This window comes from Anser anser, assembly GCF_964211835.1.
Source record: "Anser anser genome assembly, chromosome: 2".
Taxonomy (NCBI): domain Eukaryota; kingdom Metazoa; phylum Chordata; class Aves; order Anseriformes; family Anatidae; genus Anser; species Anser anser.
The window spans coordinates 161,146,960-161,167,048 of NC_139721.1; the positions used below are offsets into that span (position 1 = coordinate 161,146,960).

The 20,089-nt window shown below is 46.7% G+C and overlaps 2 protein-coding genes across 10 annotated transcripts in view; one reads left to right on the forward strand and one right to left on the reverse strand.

Moving 5' to 3' along the window:
• ALS2CL (ALS2 C-terminal like) overlaps positions 1-20,089 on the reverse strand; it is a 62,008-nt gene that overhangs the window by 36,636 nt on the left and 5,283 nt on the right. Inside the window, exon 1 of one of the 6 annotated variants that reach the window (XM_083824707.1) lies at positions 7,269-7,528. The exons of 2 other annotated variants lie outside the window; for them this stretch is intronic. In XM_083824707.1, coding sequence (XP_083680833.1) covers positions 7,269-7,271 — 3 coding nt within the window. In that variant the 5' untranslated portion in view covers positions 7,272-7,528. Of the gene's footprint in view, positions 1-41; positions 184-469; positions 980-1,079; positions 1,640-7,268; positions 7,529-20,089 lie in introns of those variants that run through there. 3 more of the 6 variants (XM_083824712.1, XM_083824711.1, XM_083824708.1) reach the window with 3 other exon arrangements.
• The window catches only part of TMIE (transmembrane inner ear), a 36,477-nt gene continuing 24,584 nt past the window's right edge, over positions 8,197-20,089 (forward strand). For 3 of the 4 annotated variants that reach the window (XM_083824734.1, XM_083824733.1, XM_083824735.1), the window contains exon 1: positions 8,198-11,741. In XM_083824734.1, the coding sequence (XP_083680860.1) occupies positions 11,643-11,741 (99 nt within the window). In that variant the 5' untranslated portion in view covers positions 8,198-11,642. Of the gene's footprint in view, positions 11,742-20,089 lie in introns of all 4 variants that reach the window. The other variant, XM_083824736.1, reaches the window with a different exon arrangement.

The following is a 20,089-nucleotide window of genomic DNA, read 5'->3' on the forward strand; positions in this document are numbered from 1 at the left end:
GTCGCAAAACCCAAAAATAACCAGCGCGTAGAGCAACGTACCTCACATAAGGCGGCCAATTACAACTCCCCTGTGCTAAGTGCTACGGCAGCAGCTCCTCCGAGCTCCCGAGTCCTGAAATACCCGCAGCTCCCAGAGCTGCCGCTCTCCCCTCCCACCGCTCCCTCCCACGTCCAGCCGCCTCCTCTGCCGAAACACAAATCTGGGCCTGTTCATTAACTGAGACACCCACAGGGCCCGGAGAGACAGTTACGAAACCTGCGTAAATGGGGTTTCTACAACAATTACTTGTTATTCACTCTTTTTTTTTAAAAAAAAAAAAAAGATTGAGAGATAAGCTCTTGCAGCACGTGTTGAAAGAAAAGTTAAAACGCAGGAAACTGCAATTGAAAACAACAGGATATATATATATATATATTTTTTTTCTGTGTGCAGTGGCAGTGCTCAGCTTTGATCGCTTTTCACCTACGATGCATTTCCATAGCTGTTTGCCGAGTGAAGCTCCTCTACGTTTCTCCTTGTTCTGCCGGTCTCTCTCCTCTCGCAACTTCTGCACTTGCTAGAGCCCACAGGAGGCAGGCGGAAGCCCTGGGAAACGGGACTTTTCCTGCCATTCAGAGCCTGCTGCTGAGAGCGTGTGACAGGCTGCATGTGATGCATGTGATGCATGCAGCCTGTCCTCTGCTACCCCTCAGCCAGCAGCAATGATTTCCCCCTCCTTTTATTAAACAAAAAATAAATATACAAAAACAACAACCAGTGTCCTGCTCAGCCCACCTATAGGAGCTCTCCTACAGCACAATCCCCATGTTTTTCCAATCAATCCACAATTAGCAAATCCCCACAAATGTTTTGTCAAAGATGTTTTGCTGAAGCTGCAGCCCCTGCCGCATGCTCACTCTCTGCACCAGGAAAAAGTAAATCCGCAGTCCAACAGCAGCCCCGTGCCCTCCCCTTCTGCTTCAGAGCATGAACAAAGCCCCATTCTTTCCCAGGCCCTCCAACATCTTCCGACTCAGCGGCTCGCCTCCTCCTTGGCTACGTGACCTCAAGGACTTTCCCAAGCTTGTGGCACTCACTGCGGGCAGAGGGATGAGGACGAGTCGGCTTCATACAGCGAGGACGCACAGGGTGGAGCAGGGGACAAGAGGTGCCTCGATCACCCTTTGTTCGGAGAGGTTCTTCTATTGTGTTGGCTTCCTTCCTGCTTTCCCAGACTCCCGGGTCTTTTTTGGATGGGATGTGCCCATAACTCACCGTTTAAATTAGTTTGCATGACAGGGGCAGGCAGAGCAACAAGCCCCATATGCAGCGGGGAATGATACATACCAGGGCAGAATGCAGCCAAGGGAATGGAAAGGATGAGTGAGTGATGAGCTCAGTGCCGGCCTCCTACCTGCTTTGCAAGCTGAGACAGCAGAGAGCTGGCGACCAAGGCTCCAGCACTATTACAGACCTTTCCCTGCCAGTCCAAGGTTGGGAATTAAATCAGATTTCCCACATCCCAAGGAAGTGCTCACCCACCAGGTGGGCACCTCGCCATTCAAGACCGCTTGAGCCTCAAGTCTTTACAAGGTCTTTGCACAGGTGCTTGAGGCCAGGAGGATTTTCCAGCCTCCAAATCCTGTAGGAACAGGGATTTCTCCCTGATGGTGCTTATGATTGTGCCTGCCCTCCAAAGAGGGTTTGAGAGATTGCACTGCTGAACACCTTCCTCACCGAGCATGCAGCCTGGGGACCCCAGCACCAGTGCATGAAAAGTCCAGGAGCTCTGCTCCATGCTGGGACGATAGAGAGCCCACCTCAGAGCTAAAACCTTCAGGTTCAACCCACTGAGGGCATTTAGAGCTGGACTCAAGCTGAGCTTCGCAACTTGGCCAAGTGTGTCTTGGATTCATGTTTCAATCCCATTATTCCTTTTGACTCTAGCCTGGTAAAGCTGTCATGAGAAACTGCTGACAGCCAGGTATGACAGTTTGCTTTTGGACATCTTTTTCTTTTGCTTGTATTTCCTATCAGGATCCTGTTTCTAGCCATTCAATTAGTTCTCCTGAAATGCACAGAGCTGGAAGAAATGTCACATTCAGTCTGAGACCTCCAGGCTGGTTCCCAGCCTTAACCCCATAGGACTGCAGCAGAAGCCCCAAGCTCTGACATTTGCCTCTCTGCACTTCAGCTCTGAGACATCCTTCCTGGATGTGGACAAGGCAAGTTATCATCCATGCAGTCCACAGATCTGTTTTTATCTTTTTAAAAAATAAAAGGTAGACTTAAGAGACTTTCACTTGGGGAAAAATAAAAATAAAAATCAGGGACACTTTGAAAGCCAGAGCTTTCTCATTTTGACAAAAGGAGTCCACACCTGGAGTTCTCTGAAGCCTCTTCTACCAACAATTCTTATTAAATAAAGCCAGTGGTTTTCCACAGAAGTCTTTAAAAACCTTCCCCATCAGATCTAGTTCCATTACCTGACCAGATTGTTATTAATGAAATTGTCTCTGGCTATCTGCAGCCGCAGATCTCAAATACAAAGCGCGTGCTATCATTTCCAGCAGGAGCGTAGGGGATGCCAGCAGCATTCCTTTGTCTCCAGCCAGCAGTGACAGCTGCTGCAGGCTTTATATTTTGCTCTCCTGCTTGACCACAGTTGTAAGCCTTTGTTTCCAGCACTCGCAAGCATCACTCTGGAGAGTGCTGATTAAAGCCAGGCTTAAAACCATCGCTAGGAATGACCGAATATCACTCGAGGAATCAGGAGAGAGAATTGCAGTGCAGTGGCACCAAGTGTGCTGTCTCTGAGAGATACAGGTGTGCTCTTAAATAGATTATAGAATTACAGAATCATTTAGATTGGAAAAGACCTCTAAGATCATCCAAGCTGGCATTCAACCGTCTGTGGCAATTAAAAGCACTAGCCCCTCTAGAAATACGGAACTGGCTCTGATCAAGAAAACCAAGAGAAGTTCACCTTGCTCCTTGTGCTTTGGGTTTTTAGCCATAGAAATGGCTTCAGCAAATCTCATCCCAGCTTACAACTGGTGAGAAAAACCTCTCCTGTCCTTCAAATACGGCCTCCCTGAAACAAGCAGCATTTTCCATCAAGGAGGGGTTTTGTTGTCGCTGTCATTTTGGTTTGGTTTTAAGCAAAGCCTATTTATAGCTCATGTTCCTCTATGGAAACTGGGCACATTCCTGAGTTCTGGGGCTGAGATGCTGACTCAGCGCTGCTGGCCAGCACATCTTTCTATCACCACGGCAATACCAGCCCATGTTACAAGAACCAACCATGCTGGAAATAGCTGCCTTATGACTCACCCAGTTACAAGAACATCCTTGACTCTGCCAGCTCCGATACGGGGTTACTGAAGCATGCCCCAGAGCAGCAGCAAGCAGTCTGCACCCTCCAGTTCTCACAATGGCACTCAGCTCCTGCTTACCTCTGGGCAACGCCTGTTTTAAGATGCGTACAAAACATTTTTCCCCCCAAATGAAAGACAGTTTCCCCTAGCATAAATCTCAGTATCAAATAGTTTACCTTTCCTTCCAAAAACCTTTTTTTAAAAAAAAATCAGCAGTTTTGACCACTTCCCAGTGCATCCTAAGAGTTTCAGGTGAACGTCAACATCAAAGCAAGAAGAGTTGAAAGATTGAAGATGGAATAAAAGCCTCAGATGGCACCAGGCCTGTATTCCCAGCCAGCACCAACTCGATGTGTCTGTCGCATTGCTGCAGGCATGCCCCGGGACTGTCTGAGGCTTTGGCAGGGACGAGGGCAGTTGTAGCTGCTGGGGCTGCATTGGATCTGCTCTACCTTAGTCAGATCTGACACAGCACCCACCCCAACAAGGAGCAACGAGCTGCATTTTGCTAATTCACTCACCCAGGAGACTGATGTAGAGGTGGATTTCAGACACAAGCACGTACTCTCACTCCTGTGCCTTGCAAGCCCAGAAACATGGTATTTGTGCATGCTGTTGGGAAACTACACGTGGAAACAGTAGCTAGATGTGTGTAATTATTTATATCTCATGCAAAAGGACTTTCACAACCTTCTTGATTATCAAACTTGTCCTGGTTCTTTTCACTGAGTCAACACAAGTTTTTTTCCCCTAAAGGGTGAGAGAGGTATGCAAGGCAGGAGTGGTTAGAAAACAAGGTACAGAACTGGGATCGACAATGAGTACAGACATGTTTTCTACATCTGAGCAACGATTCACTAGCAAACCAGTACAGCAATCAAACACTTTTAGAAATTCTCCAGATTCATGTCAGCATGCATAGAGAATTCAGGTAACACACAGTCACGTGTAGGCATCTGTATTCATGTCCACTCGAGATGGAGCTGACCATCAGACAAGACCAGGGACGTACTCCAACACAAGACTGGCCAGAAGCATGACCAGCACAGAACAAGCATAAGAAGAAAAGGCACAAACATTTTTTTAAAAATTGTATATTCCACACTGAGATCTTTCCTTGGGTAGAAAAGCCCCATGAAGAGTTATGGGGCTAACTCTTCCTACAACCTCCAGTCTCAATGTCTGCTAGACAGGCTCAGGTTCAAACTAAATGTCACAGTGTTGGTCCCACACAGACTCTCAGCTTGGAGAGTCAAGAGAATTGATCCCTGGAAGTACGCCCGACCTACACATTTCAGTTTAAGTTGAATGGCCTTCACCAACCTGGTTCTCTCTAGGGTAAGGGAGAGCTGGGGGGGGGGGGGGGGGGCAAAAAGGAAAAAAAAAAAAAAAAAAAAAAAACAGGAGCCCACTGGCCATCAGCATAATGGACTAAACATTGATCTTGACTGAAGGACCAAAAAGTGTCCAAGCATAACATGCATTAGCCTCCTTGTGCCTGTTAGTCATGCTGTACCAGTTCCTTACCCCATTGGACAAACTCCACTTGCAGCAAGGTGGTGCTGGAACTGTTCAGCAGCTGGTCCCAAGCCGCACCAACTGGTCCCATTCCCTCCCCATCCCACATGGGGCAGAAGATGAGCCTGTGAAGGCAGGACAACCAGATGGCCATGGTGATGATGGTTACCACGTCAAGGCGCACCTCCCTCCATGCGACCTGTGGTACCTGTCTCGTTGGGGCCCATCAGGATGCCTGTATCTAACCATAAATACTTTCGAGACGTCAGGGTGCTGCATTGCTCTTAGGACCTTTGGAGGCCCAAATGATTTGCAGATACTTTGGGAAGACCAGGGTCACCTCAGAAGAAGGTGAAGGGAAGACTTCTGTTGCAGCAAAACCCTCATCATGTCCAAGATGAGATCAAGTGCACTTGGGACACCATATCACATGAAGTTACGTGACTAATGTGTTTACTGGTCATTAAAGCAATTCTAATTCTCACTCCACAGAACAAAACAGATCAGAAATACCCATCCATGGAGCAGCTACCTTCTACAGTGCCAGCTGGCCAGGCTGAGAGGCACAAGAACTCTGTTTGATAATTACTTTTCTATAACAACAAACATAGAAAAAATGAAGACTTCTTTAAATAAACCCATGATGCCCACTTACTTAGAGGAATAAAATGTGACTTGTGATTCAAAACTATTTGTTGCTCTGTAGTAACTTCTCCAGCCAAATACCTTGCTAAAGAGGAAAACAAACACTGGCCTCTGGCAGTCAGCCCCCTACATAGGAGCTGATATACGTGCAGGAAGCCAGAAAACAGGAAAACTGGCAAAAAGAGGCCTACTTTCCTATGGCAGCACCAAGCTGTCATCTTTCAGCTCAGAACTGCTACTTCTGGGCAAAGGTGGTTGAAAGTGGGAGCCTTTCAGTAGCTGGATGGATGAGCTTCCAGAAAACTGTACAACACTAAAAAAGCATTGCAATGCTTTTTCATTGTAGCAGAATGATTATAGCACTTGAGGCTTTTAAAACAAGGTGGAATTTGACTGGGTTGGAGCAGAGAGGTGACACCAGTGAGGTAAGCAAGCACATTTCATGAGCCCCTCGGGGCTGCAGAACTGCCCTGCTGGGGAATGGCACCGGGGTCTCCCGTGCTTGACCGTAGAGGAGGACGGTGACTTTTACCAGGGCCCTTCCAAACGCTCTCAGCTCGGTGTCACAAGCCCAGCTGCAATGCTGGGACCTTCCTCCCACTCCTGGGCAAGCTCTGTCATATGCAGCCCGTCGGTGGATCAGAGGAACCCAATAGCCAGAGGCGGCTGGCACGTGGGGCACGAAAGAGGATCAAGGGTACGTGGGTACACAAGAGCTTCACTGAAGGAGGGTGTAGAGCCGAAATCAATTACATTTTCTTTCCCAATGAAAGAGATGTTTCTGACCTGTGGCCAAGACGCACGCTTATCACCGTGCTGGTGATATCTGTATCTTAGTGATCTTTGGTGATTATCTGTATCACCTGACAAAGCCGCCCTCTCATTTGGGAGGGCTGGGAAGGGCTTTCCCTGCCCGCAGACACAGGCAGCGTGGGAGCAGATGACAAGGGGTAGCCAGCACAAGAGCAAATCAGGAGAGCAAAGCAAGACTGGGCCCAGTCATTCCCCCAGTACTATCCCTCCTGGTTCCCCAAACCTTCGTGGGATAGCAGCACAAACCAGACCCATCAGCAACCCACCTTAGCAGTAAAAGCAACGAATCACTACAAAACCACCCAAAGAGGTAGAGCTGACCAGGAGCAGGTGACCTTTCTTCTGTGGCCCTCTCCTTACCTTGGAGCAACCTTCCCATACCACCAAGATGGCCACATTTGACTTCTCCCTTCAGTGCCTCAATGGGGATAGCACAGTCCTGTCCCACTGAGCTGGAAACCACCTACAACTTCACGGCACGTCATCTACACAGGTCCAACAGCCCAGAGACACGGTGCTGAGGAAACAAAGGCACCTTGTCCAACAGCACCGCAGCGAATCGCACCACTAAGCCCTGATCCTGCCGTACATGCCCGGGTGACTTTGTGAATATTTGTCTCTGTGCGGCAACAAAATTGGTAACGTTCCTGTTTTACAGAGGGAGAGATGGCAGGATTTTCTGAATTCAGCCTCCTTAAACTGTCCTGTGTCTTAAACGTGGATACATCCTCTCCCAACCCTATGAAATACCATAACACCAAACTCCGGAGAGAGACACTGAACATCACCCTGCTTCCAAAGCTGTAACCGCCTGAACTTTGTCACAGCACGGAGCCAAATATTTAGCAACAGGACCACAGCATCCCACAAGACCACCTCGGTAGCATCTCCCACCTCCAAGCGTCACCTGAGCAAAAAGCCCCCCTGGCTTACCATGGGTTGAGCCGTCAGCCGGGACACGCAGCCATGTGGGTGGAAAGCTGAGCCGGGTGATGAAAACTGCCCGCTCTAACTTTTCAGCTGCTTTATTTACTCATTTTAAGAGGAAAGGAAAAAAAAAAAAATCAAGGAAGTAATGTTCCTCTCCCAAGGTGCACCGCAAAACATTCTTGGTAGACATGGAAACCCCTGGCAGGCTGCCAGTCCTTGGCAAGCCTCCACATTAACATTTCAGCAAGCAACTCAACACTGGGATGGCTTTTAGGGCATTTAAAGGGAAACGGCAGCCAGGGGCGGGCGACGCGATTGCTGCTCCCCGTTGGCAGGCGCTGGGGCTGCTTCTCTGTTTGCCTTCAGCTCCATGGGGAAGTTTGTCACGTTTCTGTCGTACGCAGGGCAGGCAAGTTATGGCAGAGCTGGGTGAAAATGAATGCAGCCTCCTCATTTCTCCTACGAGAGAGGTTCCCTAGCTGCAGCCTGCAGGGACACAGGATGATCCTCATATACCTAAAGGGAGGCTGCAAGGACGAAAATATCTTCCTGTGCTCTGGGGATTAAGCGGCAGCAAAAAGTATTTAAGAAGATCTATTCCTCCCCTGCCCCAGGGCTGCCTCTTCTTTGTTCAGGGTTGGGTTGGAGAGCAATGGGGAGCTGGGAGCTTGGTCTGGTCTCCCTGGAGGTCTCTAGACACAGCAGGGAGAACATGAAGCCTCGCCGCAAGGAGAGCAGAGAAAGCCTGGGAATGAATGCTTGGGGGCACAGGGGCTCTGGGGTGGTTGGACAGGAAAGGAGACCCTCCACCTCCCCCCAGAATCCCTTCTTCCCACTTAGTCAAGGATATTCCGTGTGCACGCACACAAGTTTCCCACTGGCCAGTCCCTCGGGTTTCCACCAGCAGTGCCTGTGAACAACATCACGGCGTGTACGTGAGCGTGAGCACTCAGCCGGACCTCCTCACAAGGGATGCTCATGTTAGAAAGCTCTTTTAAGAAATCCCAGGTACGTGGCCAAGATCTATGCTGATAAAGCCAGAGAGAAGGAAGATTTACTGCCCTGCTCCCTGTTGACAGGCTTGGGACATTTCCAGACCCCAAGTCTCCCGTGGCTCTTCATCCACTTGTCCATCAGCCCAAATGCAGGCAGCCCATGGGATAGCCCCAGGGGATGAAGGAGAAGACGAGGCAGGCAGGAGCCACATCTCCATCTCCTTTCAGTGCTTTGGCCTGTGGGGTTTTGGCTGCAAACACTGAGCAAACTCGTACAGTTCAGGGCTGATATATTCTCCAAAACACCTTTGTGCAACACTACCACCATCCCAGCAGCTCGCAAGCTGGCATGTCTAACAAGATCCACCTCTCATTTATTTCCCAGGAGGATACAGAAGACAGGCTATAAATAGGAGGCTGATGAGTTTAACAGCACCTGAGGTTTTGCGAGGAGATTGGTGGTCATCCAGTAATCGGTGAGCACGTAAGAGCACGTGCAATCTGGGCTATGATTAACCTTCTCCAGTGAGGGGTCTCTGCTGGTAAAGATGTACATGGGAAACGACAGCTATTTGCCATCTTTGCAAAGCCCACTTCCTCACTGTTGCTAAATTCAGAAGTTTTGCAACACTTTTTCTCTCTACAAAACATCCTGGAGGGGTTAGGTCACCAAACTGAAAGTAAATGCTTGCATCGGAGTTTCCTTGCCTTCCCTATCATGAATGAAAATAAAAATAAAATTAAAAAACCAGCTCAAAGAGATAGAAGATCAATATGAAACGTTATCATTTAAAACCCCAGCGGGAGATTCTGCTCTGACCTGTTCAAGGTATTTTCAAATCATCCCAAGGAAAAAAGCCGAAACAAAGTTATGAAGTGCTGACAGGTCTGGAGTCTGCAAAAATCTGCCCCCTTTTTTTTTTTTTCTCCCTGAAAACTAAAGGAGGCATTCAAGTTCAGTGATCCATATATAGAATAAGAAATATGAAGTCTGGAAAAACATGATTTTTTTTTGTTCTATTTTCACATAGCTCTTGGTGCATTATAAAAAAAAAAATAAAAAAAAATGATAAAAAAAGCCCTACACCTCTTGACAGCCTACGAATAAAAGGGTAGGTGCAGTGTTCAACTCCCAGCCCATGGACAAGGCACTGATAATAAACTACAGCCTGGAAACAGCACCCCAGAGGCTTCAGAGGATCGTACTGTGTTTGACCCAGGGCCCAGCAGCTGCATTCCCAGACTCCTCTTCATTCTTTTTAGACCATTTTTTTCTAAAGGGAAGCAGTCCCACATGCAGCAGAGCTGGCAGCATGGTGTGCCATGGATTTGTGCCCCCTGGTTGCATGGCAAGATGTGGGTACAAACCAAAGGTCCCTGGGGTTCGGATGGAGGTACCAGCTCTGCTCTCATACCTTTCTTCCATGGGGACAATAACCCCATGGTTAATAATAACAAATAATAACAAAACATAGCTTTTTACCCAATACCACACTTTTAAAATGCAATACACTAAAATTCAGCAACTCCCTGACCTTTATCCCTTGGCCAGTTTCAGCTGAATTAAAACAGCAGCAACAAGCTGCAAAAGTCCAGAGGAGGGAAAGCAGGGCAGAGGAAGGGAGAGAGAGGCAAGAGAATCTATCTTGTCCAGAAACCCTATTTCCTTATGAAATCAAGCTGAAAAACGTTAAAACCAGCTCAGGAACCACTGCTGAGGATCCCAGAGCCCCAGGCAGGATTTTCACAGGGTGAGGGAGGACCAAGCTGTACAATTTCTAAGACAGATGCACAATTTTCCACCTCGATGCTGCCACCATCTGTTGTCTGCTGACCAGACCTCACCGGACAGCATCCTGCTTCACCTTTCCACCGGACCCTATCCTTACACCGATTTTCCAAGCATGCAATATCCCATCATCTCATGAGCCAGAAGCCAGCAGAAGCAGTCACCGTGTGAACCTGCACAAAGGCAGCAGAGAGCCTAATACTGCTTTTCCTCCAGCGCAGTGGATGCATTGTCACCATTCCATATTCCTCCAATCTTCACAACCTAATCAGTAGGCTGGCCTTAAAGCTGGTCTGCCTATTTGAGCTTATAAAATATTAATTTGCTACGTAGCTATTTCTCCTGAAACTGCACTTAGTTCTCTGAAAGTGCTAGAGGGGAGTAGCAGAAGTGACTAGATCCTCACAGATCTCGTTCCTTGCTTTCTTACCTAAAATCCCAGGCTTCTCCCAGCACAGAATATGACAAATAATACGAATACTTCGAGTATGGGAGAATACACTTAACTCAGTCATCTCAAAATACAACAAGACAGGATGGATACAAGGCCTCATGTGGCTGGATCATGACATTTCAAAAGCAAACAAGCCCAGATCTTTATTTCTTTAGAGTTCTTGGTAATGAGACATCAAAACTTTATGTTTCCTATAGCAATGGAGAATGGAGAGAGATTTTTAAACAATTTTGTGGTTCCTGTTGGCTCTCTGGTAACTGGGCTCAAAACTGGACCTTTGAAAACAACTCTCCTAGTACTGTGAAAAGAAAAAGCTTCCTAGTCCCAACACTCAGTGTTTCCTCTGAAACAAGAAAGCTGAAGAGTTCATCAGCATGTGCTCAGTGCATTCATCGGGGCTTGATCTGTAAGATTCTTAATCTGGCAAAGCAGGTGTTTTAACCCATTTTGTTCAAACACTCTCCTCCTCGCCCTCTTTTTCAGTCTGTGTCCCAAGGTTTGGCTCTGCTGCCCTTCCCAGTTGCCTTCCACTCCCCCTCAAGACCTGAAGGCTAGGCGAAGTTGCAAACTGCAGCAACACATCCCTGAGATCCTTCAGGGATGAACGATGCTCTTAAATCCCGAGACACTAAGTGCTCATCTCCAGTAACACCGGGCTCTGCTAGCACAGGGCAGCTGCGGTGCTGTTGATGCATCAGCTTGGCTTACAGCCCTTTTTCATTAGGGGAAGAGACTGCTCTCAACAGGCAGGGAAGGAAAACAAGAGCAGGAGAGCTGGAATCAGTCAGGCAGCTGTAAAAAAAAAAAAAAAAAAAGAAAGAAAAAGAAAAAAAAGCCAGGGTCCTAATAAGTGAATCGCTTCCCTCTCGTTGGAGCAGCTCTGAGCACTGCTTTGCTCCCTGCATCCCCCCTGCACAAAGCCCCGGCGGAGAAGCAGCAGAGCACCCTGTAAGCGACACCAGCCTAATTAATTAATTAATGACTCCTGTCTCTGTGGCTGCTGGGCTGGGAAGGAAAGCAGCAAAGAAGGGCCAGGACAGCACGTGACAGCTTCTGGTAAATGCTGAACGCCGCTGAGAGCCGGCTCGGTTATTCATCACCTCTCCTGCTTTGGGCTACAACAGCACCAGGGAAGGAAGATGGCGTGGGATCCACCCTTACAGCATCCTTTCTTCTGGATGAAGCCTTCTTCCCTCTTCTTGTCGTGCTCCAGAACTGCCATGGCACAGTTAATCGAGGTAAGAAGCAACGTGCTTTATGGATCAGGGGGTTTATGGGTGTCCAGAAATCCTGTTTTTTCTATGCAGGTTACCCAGGGAGGGCAGGTGGGGCAGAAAGCAGGGAATTTAAGGTGGCTCCAAGGAGTTAGAGGCTCCTTCGGGTGATATTTGTTGCTTTCTGCAGGCCCAGCCTATAAAGTAAGTGCTTTTAAAATGCCAACAGCTGATGATGATCACAGCTGGCACTTAACTATTCCTTTTATCCCCAAAGAGGAGTTGAGATAGCACAGAAAGTCCCAGCACAGCATCTTCTAGCACAATACTCCCTGTCCAACAAGTGCCCCACATCAGGGGCTCAGGGACAGAGGAGGACCAGACTTGACCCAGGTGATCCTGTCCATGGATGTACCTGTCCAGGGTAAGTGGCTGGGCTGCATTTTTGTTCCTCTGTCTTCCCTCGTTTCCTCTAGCTCAGCCAAAACACTCCCGTTGGAGGTGATGCTCTCCACCCACTGCTGCTCTGGCAGCAGTTACAACTTCACTGCTGACATTTTCAGAAGCAAGTCTTGTCCAGAAGGCGGCCCCCTGAAATTACAACTGCCAAAAATTGAGCAGCCCAACCATTTTCAACTTTTTCAGTAGTTTTCCAAACTAAGGAAGCCTGAGCCACACTGGAAGCAGCCACTGCATTGGTCTGGGGTCAGAAGCTCAGTGCTACGGTGCTGATGAGCAGCGTGTTCATATAGCAGGGCTCGCTTTGCTCACGTTTCTGATTGTTTCAACTAAAACTTGAAGCTGTGCTGATGTGTCTGTGTTAAGGGCTGTAACAGGCTAGCAGAAGAACACCTTGTTTCAGCAGTTGAAGAGTTAGCATCCCTGGCTGCCCTGCCCCTCACCTGGCCTCACCTCAAGCCAGGTCTGATCTCCATAGCCCTTGGTCTGCAGATTTTAACAGTTTGTCTCCAACACAGAGGCAACAAGAGCCATGCTGAGTCTGTATCCCCACCCTACAGCTGAGGTCCTGCCTCATCTTTCCAGATGTCTCAACTTAAATTTACTTAATACAGTATTTTAGTACTGATGGGTCGATCAACCCATCTGACCTTATATATGGTGTAACATCCCCAGCAAGCCAAACAGGAGCCTATAAGCTTTGCAAATGCACATACACCCTGATGTAGACATTTTCCTGAGCTGCTCAGCCTACAGCAGCTCTCAAGGTGACTGGCCAGGCAGAACTTTCTCTTACAGAGCACATTTAACAAGGCATGCTTCACTGAAGCCAGGTCGGTGTGCAGACTCAGCTTCCACCTCACCAGGAAGACTTAAAAAAGAAAAAAAAAATCTTGCCATTTCCAAACACCGAGACAGCCACGTGAGTAAGCATCCTGACACCCTCAGTTTGAAGATAGATGTTTCAAAGACACACATTTTCCAGAATTTGTCCTCATGCCAAAGCAGAACAAAGATAAATGTCAAAAATAGGAAAATCGTTATAAAACAGGTGTGATTTTTCATGTCTGTTTTACTTATACCAGCCTCTCTGAAAAACATGGCCACTTCTTATAGCGTGCTGGAGGGAGTAAATCTTGTCTGGAAACTCGAGCTGCACAACAGGTTAATTACCAGGTAGCCAAAAAATGAGATTAGATGAACAGCCAGTTTCTGTATGTCTTAAGGCAGATGAATTACAGGCTGCTCCAAAGCTCTGCAAGGACTTCTTTTTTTTCCCTCAAATAATTATACAATGCAGTTATCCCAAATAATTCAATTTATGCTAAGCCAGCGCATCAGAGAAAACAGAGGGAGGGTCAAAGGGACTGGACATCAGGGCATTGCGTGAGCTCAAAAACACCCCACAACAAGGAGGACCGAGGAACCAAGACCATGATCTTGTTTAGTGACGTCCAAGCATTTTCAAATGCGCAGACCTGTGTGCATTTTCCACTTGGGAGAGAGGAGGCGTTAAGAGCCTCTGAACATGACTTTGTTGGTTTTTTTCCTCTGCATCAGCTCACCTCTAAGAGGCTTGGAATAGGTATGAATTTGGACCGCGAGGTGGGAATAAGTAGCAGGTGTTTGGTGTCCAGCACATGGTTCAGTCAATTATTCCCTTATTGAGTCAAATTCTGCATCTGCCATATCTTTAGCAAGTTCTTAGTCTCTCGATTGGTGTTTGGAGCTCCGTACTTAGAAGGTAAAACTAGATCCTAGGCAGTTATGTAAAAAATTCTTCAGAAGTTTCATCGGACTAGAAGTTGTCACCCCCTTTTTTCTACCAATATAACAAGAAAAATAAAGATGTTTCTGATCCCCCCACTTTCCAGCTTAGACTCCATACAAAAACTGCGATACAGATTAGATAGCAAGGAAAAAAACTACTTTTTCTACTAGTTATGAATAGTTTCAGTTTATATTATACTTAGTGGTATGTTGTTGGGCTCGAGGGACGGTAAACCTCATTTGTAGCCTACAAGTGAATGTGATGGATGTGACTCTGTATGCAATAGTCTAAAAATACCTGTGGGTGATTATAGTTCAAAAGAAGGTAGGTGAAATTACCAGGTGGACTTCTGAGGTTGATTCCCCATGTGAATGCATAGATTTAACCCAATAGCTGACAATAAAAAGAACAAATAGGAAAATAATAGCGCAGAAAAACATGCACAAGCAACACACGATGATTTAAGAGAGAAGCCTTAGCTTTAAGAAGGGCATCTTTAAGGAAGATACAAGCATTTCGGGCCAGCTGGATTCAAAATATTATAGAAAATTACAAAGCTGTTTTCTGGAAAGTTCCTTATCATGATCCATTGGAGGAGATGGGCTCAGAGAGGGATGGAGGGCATGCAGGGTGCAAAATCACTGGACCTCCCCAGACCCCCAAACACATGAACTTAAGGAAAAAACAGACATGCTCTCAGACCATTCTGGTTATTTGTGGAGGGATTATACACATGAATAAATGCATAGTCTCTGCTAACAGTCATAAAAAATTCTACAGCTGTGCTAAAGAGGTTGTCCTGTGACTGCTTCCACTCTCATATGAAAAGAAGCATCAGGGTTCAATCTTAAACTGGTGTTCACAGGGCCATGAACTGGTCCAGGTATATAAAAAAAAAAAAAAAATAACGTTCCAGTGGGGAACGTGGGATGCTGGAGGTCTGAGACCACGAGAGGGGTCCTTCAGCCAGCCCTGGAGCTGCCCCAGTGCAAGCAAACCTCATTACCAGGGCAACAGCTACATCTACACTGTAATCTAACAGTAAATACCAGATTTAACAGCTATCACACTTAAGTTAAATCATTATGGTCAGTCTTCCCCCTCCTCACCCTAAATACACCACCGTATTATATTGTCCCTTGACCTGTGAAGCCACAGATTGATTATCGTTACTGTATTTTGGATGCTGTGTCTGGACCACACCAAGGCTCCCCACCACCAAGAGGATTTTGTTGGCATCTCTAGGTGGGGTTCGCCTGCAAGGACACCCGTCCTCAGGTAGCCCATGTCTTTCCTGTTACTCAGAAAGGGAAGGGATGGAGTGTGCTTGTGCATCTGTCTGAAGCACGGTCCCTCATAAACATCTGTGCCCTTTAGATATGTGCAATCAAACGCAATTAGGACTAAACATTATTAGTTTTCCCAAGCCCAGCCATGCTGCAGGCAAAGCAGCAACACCAGTCAGGCCTAATTAGAGGAGGCATTTAAAAAAAGACTGAAAAGTAGCACCTTTTGCCATTTTTATTTGTTGCATAGTGAAGCAAATAAAGCTGTCTCCTTTTCCACTGGGGCTGGTAACCTTTGCTTGCCCCACACCCCACCCCAGTCACCGCTGACAGTTTCTCTCTGAAATGAATCAGAAAAAGTGAATGTGAATATTTTCTAGCTAGGAGAAACAGTGTCAAACCGTTCTGACCTGAAAAGGCAACCTGCCTGGAAATGATTTAGCGTTTGGGGGTTTACTAGATGTTTTACAGCCCTGAGAGTCCAACGTCAGTTTGGATCCAGCTCCTTATGGCATGGCTTCTGCCTGCTCCCAGCATGGGAGCCTCCACAAAACCCAGGGACAGCAGGGTTTGGGATGGTGTTGTTTTCACTATAAGCAGATCTTGTGCCTTCAGAGGTAGGGGAGCCTGCCACAGCAGGTGGAAAAGCAGGAGAGGGGCCAGGGTATTATCAACATGTCCCAACCGTAGCTCATGCATTACACACACACACACCCCTGAAAACAGCCCTACAGGGTCCCATCATGGCAAACCCAACACGCAGGGCAGTAACCAGCTCCTAGCCCCTGTTCCAGCTCCTGCTGGGGCCAACTTGATCCCTAGGATATCCCCAAATCCCAGGTTCTCTTCCCTGCTCCTACTCCCAGAGATCAAGCAAAGAACTGGATCACAAGAGCAGCATTTACCTGGTCTAAGTCAGGCATCGGGGAATTAGCTGGATCTGAGCTAATCACTATAGGCTCCACTTTTAATCACTCAAGAGAAATACTTATTTACTCATCAGACCTCAATAGGCTGCCTCAATGAGGTGGATGGTTTTACATGAGTGCTGCTTTCTCATATCCATAAGATAATTCTGGAACAATTAACTTAGACATAACTATTTGTACTGCACATTTTTAAGCTCTTAAGTAAGGGCAGGTGCATTTACTTCAGAGGGCAAGATTTAGCCTGAGGGATAAGACACAAATATACATGTATTTATGTCTATTGGCATCAACAAGTGATGCAAGTGCCCCAGCTGCTGTGGGAGATGCAGTTAACACAGTCAGAGGGTAAGGAGCTATTCCACTGTCCTGCAAGAGACACCCAAACCAACGGTCTGGCTTTGGGTTAATATTCATAACTGGTGTTGGCTAGGAGTTGGATTCACCATCAGTCTAATCTTATTTTAGACACTGTGCTGTATGCTGCCTGTTTTTCATCTGCTGCTCCAGATAGCGCAGGTCTTCCATCAAAGCAATGTGGAATATTTACCGAGGTCTCCATCATCTCCTTTACGTTTAAGTTTAAGTAAGTTTAAGTTAAGGCTACTTAACCAAGCTGGAAGTTTCTTCTTGCTGTAACGTCTTTATACACTCTTTCAGCACAGAGCATCCTTGGAGGCACAGGGAGCTTTGTAACCTTTCATTTACTCCTTTCTGCTCATTTCTTTTTCTTCCTGGAGCCCCAGCTTTTTCATATTCCTATAGACAGTGCCCAGATACCTATGTGGTACCAACATTGTAGTGAGGTGTTTGCATAATTTCCTTTTATATTTTCTCATCAACTTCCTCCCCAAAGACTCTCCCTGATCAGTTATTACCTGAGCATTTCCTAACACCCTCCTGCATCTAAAGACAAAGCCTAGTAGTTCTCGCAGGAGTTTTCTTTACTGCCTCCAGTCTTCTGGAGTCTTTAATTCATTGCAGTTGCCTTGCATAGACAAAGCAATACTGTTAGCCTTCATACCAAGTATAACCTCTTCATCCATACATACATCTTCCAATTCTGGCTGCACTGGAACAAGTTCACCCTCAAAGGAGCTGCAAGTGCCAGCTTCAGGTTTTGGGTATTTTTTTCTCCTTGGGGCTGTGTAAGAATTGCCCTGCCCCACAGTTTCATTTCTGCTGTGTTTCAGCCTCCTTACATCTTTTCCTTTTGTCCCTGATCCAATCACTTTTATCTTGACATTTATTGCCAAGCACAAATCAGTAACTCCAAATCCTGACATTTATTCCCATGCACAAATCAGCACCTCCAAATCTTGACATATATTGCTAGGCACAAACCAACAGCTCCAATTTCCTGCAGCTACTAAGAATGACTTTCATTAATATGTTTTTCCTCTCCTTGCTGTACATTTCTCTTAGCTTTTGGAGATGACACGTGGGCCAGCATTGCACCCTACAACCCACTGAAGAGTTTAGACCCCTTGCTCGGTCAGGACGTGTAGCAATGCAGACTCAGCCCTCAGAGTCGCAGTGCATGCCCACAGGCAGTTGCCACAGATGAGCTTCTATCTGATGATTTATTAAGCTGTGGTAGTTTGACCACTACACTACAGTAACTTCACTGCACGTTTCAGCCCTGGCATTCTCAACGTTCACTCTACAAACATGATGAAGAGACGAAGAGCTGCAGTGATTAAACCAAAGCATCTGCATAAATGTCCAGGACTCAGCAGCAGTCTTGCTTCCTGCCTTTTCCCCTTGCACTCCTGTCTTAAATATTTAACATATTTTCTGCCTTATGTATTGGTTCACATCAAAAGCTTTTGTAAAACCAAGGAAAGTGGCAGAGGTCTTCAACCTTGCTTTTTCTTCTCCCCTCCAGCACAAATTGTCTCATTGAAAGGTACTGTTCCATGGCCACAACTCCTTTCCTTCCAGAAACGGCCGTAAGTTGATGGCAAGTGCTTCAGAGCTCTTGATCCACACTGTGATCTTGAGAACATCTTTTAATTGCCCCTGTCTCAGCTAATTTACTTTGAATTGGAAATATTGCTTTGGCTCGATAAATGTGATGCATTAAGTGCTTTGAGATCCCTAGAGCAAAAAGACCAATGCTGGAAGGTTTGGCAGGCAAAAGTAGCAAGGACCTCTGGTCCCATAGCTCTGTGCTTAATGCTGTCAGTGCAGACTGGCTTCGGTTTGCTGATTCTGATTACAATTATTCTGCTGCTACAGAGCCAGTCCTATACAGAAGTCACACAGGGAGATGAACACGTCCTATTCTTGATGCTCTTGCTGGAGTTGAACACAGAGAGCAGCAATCAGGACTCCAAGCCTGTGTGTGCTAAAGAAAACTGGTGCCATCACTTCCAATCCGTGGTGCTGAGCATGGCTTCTTGTTCCCTCAGCTTCAGGTCTGCTGTTTGCCTTCTGTCTGTAACTTATATGACCAGAAGGTTCTGATGCATGAGGTGCCCCCTGACTGGCCATGAGGCAGTGACCAGGTGACAAGGCAGTGACAAGTCTGGAAGGAAAGACGAATCCTTCGGAGAGCTCAGCTTCTCAAGAGGGCAAAGTCACACTGAGTAGTGCACAGGAAAAAAAAAAAATCAAAAAAAAAAATCTATGATTTGAGATCAAGATTGAGGCTACCCTAGATGTTAACCCCAGGATCAGTAGTAAGGAAAGCCAGATCCACGGCAGGAAATAAACTTGGACTGCTGGGGTCAGCAATATCAGTTTATTAGGTCATTGTTGTTTTAACTTCCAATTAGACAAAATTTTCTGAACCTAAATTGTTGCCCTGACTACTCTCCCAGGACTGCTGTCTACTGTGGCTTCTTCGATTTATTTTTGGTGCTACTGGACGTTTTGAAAGCAGCATACAGAATCCCTATAGTTGAAAACAGAGGTTTTCGGTGGTGACTGTCACAGATTCCTCCCTGACTGTTCCAGATGTCTCTACGGAACCACACCACCCCAGTCAGATTTCCTTTCTCCCTCCATTCAGCTGTAGCAGTTCTGGGTTTTGAGCACTGGATGCTCTGTGCCCAGCGCTACAGAAGCGTGGCTGTCTCAAACTGCAGCAAGGCGAGGCCACGTGGTGCTGCATAGATTGGAAGAGCCGAGCTCAGACAGCAATCCTATCCACCACGGATGGGTTCTGAATAGGTTCCCCTGGGAGACAAAGCACTCCAGACTCAACGGGAAGCATCCTTCATTAGGAAAAGACTGAATTATGGTTTGTGTTGCACAAATAGGCAAGTAATTGGAGAGCAGCCCCAGCTCTCTGGTATCCATTACAGCTGTGTTTTAACAGTACTTTCTTGGGCTGGGAAGGGAAGGGCACTGCAGGGAGTCAGATGTGTGTTTAGGAGTGGGTTTTTTTTGTTGTTTTGCTTTGCTTTTTGTTTGTTTTTTTTTCCCTGTTTGGTTTTAAGAAACCAAGTGTTTTCAGCTTATATCAAAAGGCTGTTTGATGCCAACTCAGATCAGGTTCTACATTCAGATATAAGCCAGTGTAGGTGTTTTGCTAGCACCTGCTTCTGGAAAGTCACTAGCAGGTTTTAACTCTGACTTGCTGTACCACAGAACATCATAACAAAGTTCACTGGCAGTGAGGGCTTGTTAACCTCTGATCTTCTGAGCCATCAGATAAGAGAATAAATGCTTCTCATCGAGATGTGTGAATCTAACATATCACCACTGCACTGGGACCTCTGGGGTTGGCCTTGACAATCTCTCTGATGTAACATTTACCCTCTTAACACACCTGTGAAATATCCTTATCCTCATTTCAGAGATGGGGAACCAAGGCACAGAAAAACTCAGGACTAGATCTGCAATGAGACTTGGCTGTATCATTTGTCAGTGCTTAGCTACTACAGAAGCCATCAGGTCCTTGTCCTGTTTCCGTCTAAATGG